This window comes from Blennius ocellaris (genome assembly GCF_963422515.1).
Source record: "Blennius ocellaris genome assembly, chromosome: 4".
Classification (NCBI taxonomy): Eukaryota; Metazoa; Chordata; class Actinopteri; order Blenniiformes; family Blenniidae; genus Blennius; species Blennius ocellaris.
Window position 1 is genome coordinate 28,263,411 of NC_137653.1, and position 9,054 is coordinate 28,272,464.

At 43.0% G+C, this 9,054-nt stretch overlaps 1 protein-coding gene across 1 annotated transcript; it reads left to right on the top strand.

Annotated features, from left to right (window-relative positions):
- Nucleotides 1-4,684: 4,684 nt before the first annotated feature.
- On the top strand, nt 4,685-8,766 carry fezf2 (FEZ family zinc finger 2; the record flags this gene model as incomplete). The annotated part of the gene is made up of 4 exons (XM_080494708.1): nt 4,685-5,473; nt 5,721-5,855; nt 5,937-6,069; nt 8,516-8,766. The coding sequence occupies 4 exons, from the start codon at nt 4,685-4,687 to the stop codon at nt 8,764-8,766; spliced, it is 1,308 nt and encodes a 435-aa protein (XP_080350834.1).
- Between the last annotated feature and the right edge of the window lie 288 nt (nt 8,767-9,054).

Sequence of the window (9,054 nt, forward strand, 5' to 3'; positions counted from 1 at the left end):
GATGGCACTGGATCTGGAGGGATTGAGGTAAATTATCACCTTCCTCCACCTACAATACCCTGTCAAGCAACACTGAGTCTATCAAAACTCCAAACCCTGATTTCAGTTGCAGGATAACACTTTTTTCCCCTTCATTGTCTCTCACTGATTACATTAAATATTCCATTAAACCTCCAGCAGAGACAATAAAGCAGCCAGTCAGAGAACGTATAATCAACAACCAGCACTTCACCTTTTAATCACTTTGAAGGCTCCCGGACACTGAAGCCAGACAAACTCACCAGGTTTCTGTATAGTTAACACCAGGGCTCTCACTTTTATTGCAAATAGCTTCAAATCACTTGATTTATTTCTTACATGTGTACAGTATATTGGTGAGAGTGACTGATTCTAACTCATCACAAGCCGGATCGGAAGTCAGCAGTTTTCCTCAGCAAAAAAGTCTTTGAAACCCTAGTTTTTCATTTTTTTAAATATTTTGCTTTATTTTATTTCGTTATTTTGTTTATTTATTTATTTATTCATTTACTTATTTATTTATTCATTTATTTATTCGTTTGTTTATTCATATATGTATTTATTTGCTTGTTTGTTTATTTTAGAGTATCATGCACAGTGTCACAATATCACTGTGATATTTCAACAGTTGCTGTATGATATTTTGAACTCAGATAAGTTGTCTTCAAATGTCCTTGTTACACCGTGTTTTGTAGCGTTCAAACTGAGAAGGTGATCCAACAAATAAACAATACATTTACAAGCACATTTTTATTATAATATATAAATAGATAAACAGTAGTACTTATTGTCGATCTAATCCTTTAATGGGACCAGACATGTGGCTACAGGGAATTGATGAGGATGCATCATGATCCACATGTTTTGCTCTTATTAACCCTTCATAAACACTGCTGATCGGTGTGTGACTGCACGCATGTTGGGAAGCATTGTGTTTACTACACAAGGTGGTTTTCCAGTTGTGGGCCAAGTCTCCTCTAACATGTCTTGTTCCAGAAGAAATCACAAATGTATAATGATTTTGGTGTTTTAGGACTGAATTTGTTGTTAATGTAAACGAGGAGAAGGATACACAAACAGACAGTTAAAACGGCCATGAGATAAATATAAGGACTTTCCCAGTATCTTTATTGTGTTTTGAATGAAACACAGTAAAAATAACAAGATTGTTTTTTTGTTGTGCGGATGAATTTAAAAAGATTGGCTCACTTTTCTTAAATGATTCATGTTTTGCATAAAATAACCCCAGTGTCTTTTATTTTAAACAAATATTTCTGGCTTTAATGCTTAATAAATTTGTGTAAAAACTAGAATTTGTATCAATGCTTTCACAGATTCAATTGAGTTAAATTCCTATTTTATCAGATTTATCTTTGTCAGTGAACTAATGTCCCTAATAGAATGCTAAAAAAACAAAAACAACAACAAACTTAAAAAGAAGTTGTGGAACACATGCTCTCCAGCAGAACACGGGTTTATATACTGTATGTGGTTTCCTTGTAAATATCATAATGAAACCCAGAATAACGTATAATGAAGGAACAATGTTTGAACAAGATTTGATGATGAGTTTTTCATGATTTTTCATGATTCTGCATAAAGCCGAGTGCCAGGAGGAAAGAGCTGCTCAGAATTTTGGAACAGGTTCCCCAACATGGGGGTGTTAACGCCCCCGGCGGCAGACTGCAGTACTGCAGGGATTCTTTTCTTTCAGTGGAGTCATTTCTGCTTCAAAACGACGAATCCAGAATACTTTCTTACCCAAAACTTTTCACGAAGGTTTTAACAGACAAGCAACGTTCCCTTGTTTATCAATCCAAGGTTCCATAAACAGTGTGAAACTGGAGGTTACTGATGATTGTTGGATGGCAAATGCCATAATCTTATGCTCATTACATGAGCTGAGGAGACGTTAGTTAAAGTTGTAATTAGTTGTAAATGTTGAGTGAGGTAAGCAAACTTTTGCAGACTTCACTGTTGTTTGAAACGCCATCAAACAACAAAAAGGAAAGAGAAATTCTGCTGAACTGAAGTGAAACTTTAGTTCATTGTTTTTCAGTCATTCAATTCGATGTAAATAAATTGAATATTCCAGCTTTCTTATATATGATCCTTTGGGACCATATATATGTGTGTGTGTGTGTGTGTGTGTGTGTGTGTGTGTGTGTGTGTGTGTGTGTGTGTGTGCCTTCTTTTTCACTTCCTCGTGACCCCCCCCCCCCCCCCCCCCCCCGCCCTCCCGCCCTCCACTTACTGGGAGTCCCTCAGGTAAGAAATGGCCTGCAGACAGATGAATAGAAAGCGGTGCTTGTGGCTGCTGCTCATTGTAGCTCCCACACAACACTGTGGATTCCACCAAACTTCTTGTGTGCCTCTTTAGAGAAAGCAGCCCCCCTCTTCTCATTTGTCCTTGTATGCCTCTGACCATGCTAAGTCTTTTCTTTTTCCTCTCCCTCTTTAATCCGTCCCCTCTATTTCAGGCAGGGGAAAAAAAAACACAAAACCAGGTTCACGCAGTGCTTTAGTGGCTAAAAGTGAAAGAGCTTGTGTTTTCTCTTTCTTTTCTTTTTTTTTTTACTCCCCCTTTCCATCTCTCTGCCTCTCCTCTGCGTTGAGCCTTGAATCCTCTGGAAAATTGCTTCTTTTGAATAGAGGGAAGGAGGAATAAGGTTTAATGGGATCCAAAGGGAGCCTGCGCTCTTAAACAGGTGGAAATTGGACGTCCTCGAATTTATACAAATAGTAAGTAAGTATATAAGCCGCCGTGGAAAAAAAAAATAAAAGGAGGGATCCCATCTCGGAGGATTAGAAGCTTTCTCCTGCTAAAATTTTACCCAAACTGGAGAGAAGGAGAGAAAAGACGAGTGTTGTTAAGCAAATGAAAGCAGGAGACTCTCCCTGCGTTCAATGATGGAAACAATCATGTTTGGCTCGAAATGTGTCACACACGACATACGGACGCTAATAACGCAGGGTGAGGAGGAAGAGGAGGAGTGAGGACGAAGAGGAGGGTGAGAAGGAAAAGAAGGGGTGAGGAGGAAAGAGGAGGAAAGAGGAGGAAGAAGAGGGGTGAGGAGAGATGAAGAGGTGAAGAAGAAGAGGATTGATGAGGAAGAGGGGGACTCTGTGTGTGTGTGTGTGTGTGTGTGTGTGTGTGTGTGTGTGTGTGTGTGTGAGTGTGTGTGTGTGTGTGTGTGTGTGTGTGTGTGTGTGTGTGTGTGTGTGTGTGTGTGTGTGTGTGTGTGTGTGTGTGTGTGTGTGTGTGTGTGTGTGTGTGTGTGTGTGTTGACTGGGTCACACACAGCGGCACCAAACTGGTCCTAGAGTGCATGAATAAGACATGAGGACTTTAGAAAGCAAGAAAATAAAAATAGAAAATTAAGACTGTTATAAAGTTTTGGAAAGCAGGAGCTTTGATGAGTTAAAGTAATCTCATTACTAACGAAACATTATTCAAAAGGCACTGTGAGCGTGAAGCTGCAGAAACATGGATGAAGGCTGCGAAAAGCCACGGACAGGCCTCAACTTCTGACATTTCACCAAGAAGCAGGTTCCACGCTGACATTATGCTGAAATCCTTCTTTTGCCTGGTTGAGTACAATATTGTAATTGTACCTCTTTGACACTATAGATAACATATGCTATTGTGTCTTTTCTATACCAAAAAAAAAAAAAAAGAAATTAAACAAAGTGGAGCCCCATTAACTGGAGCGATTCTGAGCAGACGTGAGCTTGAGCCCAATGAGAGAGAATCCATGTGCACAGGAGAACATCAAGACTGTACAGAGAAAAGCTTCCGAGGCTCGTGTCAAAGCTAGAAAATATCCACTGTATTATTATTATTATTATTATGGTTATTATTATTATTATTATTATTATTATTATTATTATTATTATTATTATTATTATTATTATTATTATTATTATTATTATGGTTATTATTATTATTGTTATTATTATTATTATTATGGTTATTATCATTATCATTATTATTATTAGTTGTTTTTTGGTGGTGAGTGAGGAGGGGTGAGGCGGTGAAGTAGGGTGAGGAGTGAGGAAGGCTGAGGGTGAGTAGGGGTGAGCAGTTTGAGGAGGCGGGCGGTGCCAACATGTGACTGAGTGTGACGGTTCCTCCTCCTGCTCCACCTCCTCCTCCTCCCGTCTCTTCTTCCTCCTCTGACCAGTAACGAGCTGAACTCCAGCACTGACACTTGGACGCGGGCTCGTCCTCCAGGAGCAACATTTCTGTCTTTTTTCAAGCCCTGCTCCTCCTTCCTCCTCCTCCTCCTCCTACCTCTTCCTCCGCTTCTTCTTCTCTCTGTAATGTCCTGTTAATTTTGTGTGCACTAGTTAATGAGCATTAATCCATCACCCCTGGATGCTATTGTTACAGGGGGGATGGCCATTTGAATGCAAATGCGTGACACGGTGACAGCAAGGTGCTTGTTAAAGTGATGTGAGCTGCTGTGTGTGCGGTGTGTGTGCGGTGCGCTCTGCTGGAGTTGCGCACAGTGAAACAGTGAAAAGACGCGGCGGGCCACGCAGGAGAAGAGCGCACAGGACTTACCCCCGGAGTTGCTCACAACAAGTTGTTGTTTTTTTTTTTCTTTCTTTCTTTTTTGTTTGTTTGTTTTACCCCCTCTTCAACAACAACAAGAACAAGCAAATGGCAAGTTCTGGCTCTTTGGAGACAGTCATGTCGTGCGGGAGGACCGGAGCAGCCGCGGCTCCGAAAGCCCTGGCCTTCTCCATAGACCGGATCATGTCCAAGAGCTCGGAGCCGAGAGGCAGCGCGGAGGAGCGGGCGGAGGGCAGGAAGCTGCTGGGGCTCTGCTCCCCGATCCCCTGCATGATCCCGCTGCAGCCCTTCGGCTACGACCTGCAGGCCAAGGCGCTGATGAACTACTCGGAGCTGTGGAGGGCCAGTTTCCGGGGAACTTTCTGCGGCTCGGCGGCGCCGTGCAGCAAAGGCAGCTGCGGCATGTGCTGCAAAGCGGAGCTGAAGCAGCCGCTGCTCACCTCCACCACCTCCTCCTCCTCCTCCTCTTCTTCTTCCTCCTCCGGGAGCAGGGTGGTCAAGCCACAGGTCATCCACCAGGCCCTGGCCGTGCCCAGCGGAGGCTCCCTCTACTATCTCAACTACCTGGACTCGGCTGCGTACCAGCAGTCGGAGCTGCTGGCCGGACACTGGTTCTCCAGCCCGCAGGCCCAGGCCTCGCTGTCCGCGCACCACCGCCTGCTGCTGCTGGAGAACGCCAAGCTGGCCGCAGACAAGCTGCCCACGCCGCAGTACCCGCACAAGGAGCATCTGCCGGGGCAGCTGGACCAGATCGTGAAGGAGAACCACGGCCTGACGGCGGAGAAGAGCTGCGTCAAGACGCACAGCAAGCTCAGCGGCGGCGGCGGAGGTGCGGACGGAAAACCCAAAAACTTCACCTGCGAAGTTTGTGGCAAGGTAAAAAAAATAAATTAAAATAAAACCGATAAAAAAACCAACCAAAAAAAAAAGTTGAATTTTTCATCCTTATCAAGTCAAATTATGAATGAACGACACGACTTGCTGCTGGATGTAACAGGCGCGACCTGCAGTTTGAGTTAAATTATAATTCGAATCACTGCCGCTTCATAACCAAAAAAACCCTTAATATAAAATTCATTATTGCTACAGCCTCAATCTAACCTCCGTATTATCCTCTGCCAAGGTTTTCAACGCGCACTACAACCTGACCCGGCACATGCCGGTGCACACCGGCGCGCGGCCCTTCGTGTGCAAAGTGTGCGGAAAAGGCTTCCGACAGGCCAGCACGCTGTGCAGACACAAGATCATCCACACGCAGGTGACATCCTCACCCCCTCCGCCTGCTTTCTCTGATGCAATCCAAGGTTTTTAAATGTCCCCTTGTCTCTGTTTCTTTCAGGAAAAACCTCATAAGTGTAACCAGTGCGGGAAAGCCTTCAACAGGAGCTCCACGCTCAACACGCACGTCCGGATCCACGCAGGATACAAACCGTTTGTCTGCGAATTCTGCGGGAAAGGCTTCCACCAGAAAGGTTAGCGACACACAAAGAAAAGTATAATTCAAACTCCTGTATTAATCGTGTTCCTGTGCGCGTGTTAGTATAGAATTACATTCAATTGAAGGCCTTTATTATGTCTCTGCAATAGAAGCTAAATTAAAAATACAAGAAAGTCGTTTAAATAAAGTGTTGATGTTTTAATTTATTTATATTCCGAAGAAGCAGCTGGGAATATTAAATCAACGTAATTTAAAAATATAAGTTAAATCGAAAGCACCCATAAATTGTCCGAACAATATCAGAAAAATGCACTTGTGTGGCATTAAGCTCAATTCGAAATAAATATCGATGCTCGTTCATGAACTACAATATTATGGTTTCTATAAACCCCGTCTTTTTTCAACAGTGCGTAAAATGTAATACAATTGATCGGAGCCTTCTGGTTTGAACAGATTCTTAAAAAAAAAAATAATAATAATAATGAAAACGCCGGTCGTGTATGGCAAGAGTGTTTTGTTTTTTATTGGGGGGGGGGGGGGTCTGAATATCTACTCTCATTTGGAGGAAATATGCGCTTCCAAAAATCCATCTTAATGAATAGAATGAGGACTTCTTGCTGGATTCTCTCTCTGCTACTCGGACTTAATCCCGACAGGAAAAAAAGTTATTATGTGCAGTCATTTCGCTGCATTTCATTAGACCGGAGAGACAGATTTTTCCTCTCAACAACGACTGTTTGGGATCCACAGTTTTTCTCCGCGCGTCGCGCTCCGCTCCGTGCGCCTCGATCTGTGGAGGAATCCGCGAGAAAGAAATACTGTCCGGGGTAAATAAAAAGCAGCCACCATATGCTGCAGCCCTCCGCTGTCCTGTGAGAGTAAATGACTGGGAGGAGGAGGAGGAGGAGGAGGAGGAGGATGAGGAAGAGGAGGAGGAAGAGCACGAAGCGATCAGCCGGAATAGGACATGTCACTTTCCACGGACTAATTCTCCCTCCAAGACGGCAGCATTTGCTCTGGGTCAGCTGCAGGACCCCGGACCACGTTGGGAACCGGGGCTCCCGGTATTTTTTCCTTGTTGTCGACTCGTTTGATTCTGACAAAGTTTGACAACTTCTTGACTTCAGCACACAAAAGGCTGATTAATGAAGGCTGCGCAGAGCGCAGGGACTGGGGAGGGAGAGTCACCGGGGAGGGAGGCACCGGCAGGCGGGCACCGGGCAGGAAGGCACTGGGGTAGAAGGGTAAGAGGCACCGGGGAGGGAAGCGCCGGGCACACAGGCACCGGAGAGGCCTCCTTCATTACTGTGTCACTTTCCCTGCATCACTTTTATTCTTTTACAAATTGCGTCCAAACATTGAGGCTCGTTTGGTGCAGATTCTCATCCAGGTTTCTATCTGAGGACAAATTCTCTCGGTTAGAAAACAAACTGTTGGAATGAAAGTTTTTGACCAAACTGGTGAAAAAGGAAAACATCCGATCCCGGATAATTGTTGATTGGCTGCGTGATTTATCTGTTTTTTGAGGGGTTTTAAAAAGAAAAAAGAAAATCCGAAAGCTTAATAACTTCTGCAACAATCATTATTTTAAAATCAGTCTTTTTCTGAGCTCCGAATTTGCTGCCTCGTTATTATTGCAAATGTATATTATTTCTCATATTTTATTATTATACATTTGTATTATTGCTTGATTTTATTATTCCAAATGTTTTATTTATTCTACATTTAAACATTGTGTTGAGGACCTCGTGTAAAATAAGTATATTAATCTTGTGTTGAATTATTTCAAGAAGGAAATCTAACTTCATTTTTAATCCCTCTGCTTTTGTGATTTTTTTTTAGAGCTGTCAATTAGATTAAAGAATGTTAAACGTCATTCTGTTACATCAGTATTTATATGAAACCAAATATAATGTAAATAGAAACGTATATATAAAAAAAAATGTCCAAACTTACTGACATCAACTTAAATATTTTAAGTTCTTTGAACAAACGTTTCCATTATTTGAAGGCATGATTTGGGAATTGTTAAATATATTGTAGATTGATTCAGCTTATATACTTTGGGATTGTTTCTGCTTTGACATCAGAACAGGTTTTAACATGTTTAGTGAGAAAGACAGTTAATACCCTAATATGCTGATATAAATGTAGTCTAAATGAAAAGAAAAGAAGATATTTCAGCATTACTGAGCTTCATTTTAAAAATGTGAGATTGTTTGAATACTGTGAAGTTATTTGATTTTCATCAGACAGAATGACAGTTTTAAAGGCCTTGTCGGAATGAAAATCATAAAATCAAACAGAAAAAAATTAATCGTAGCAGCATATTCTCCGTCACAGTGAACCTGTGACCAGCCACACGTTGGCACAAAGGACGACATGGCCAGTTTTATTATTATTTATTTTTTTAACAGTTAATTGAAGACATTTTGACATCAGACGCAGTTGAATCATCAACCCTTCGTTTTCCCTCCCAGGAAACTACAAGAACCACAAGTTGACGCACAGCGGGGAGAAACAGTACAAGTGCTCCATCTGCAACAAGGCCTTCCACCAGATCTACAACCTGACCTTCCACATGCACACGCACAACGACAAGAAGCCCTTCACGTGCGCCACCTGCGGCAAGGGCTTCTGCCGCAACTTCGACCTGAAGAAGCACATCAGGAAGCTGCACGACAACAACTTCACGACGACGTCCGAGGCCTCCAGGGAGCCGCAGAGCTGAGCCACGGCCCCCCTGCTGCTCTTCTCCCGCAGCCGCGCTCCACCACCGCTGAAGGTCCGGGGAGATTTCCAAGAGTTCAGGATGTTTGGAGACACTGTGATGAAGCTCCGACTGGGACGCTGCAGGGCCTGAAGGACCGAGCAGAGCTTCTCACCACGACAGCTCCACCCTGGAGGACCTTTACTGGGATGTCTGAGTGGGAGGAATCATCCACCACCACCACCCCCCGACTGTAAATAATAGGATATGGAATTTAAAAAAAAAAAGTTATTTAAAATTTGAATTGCC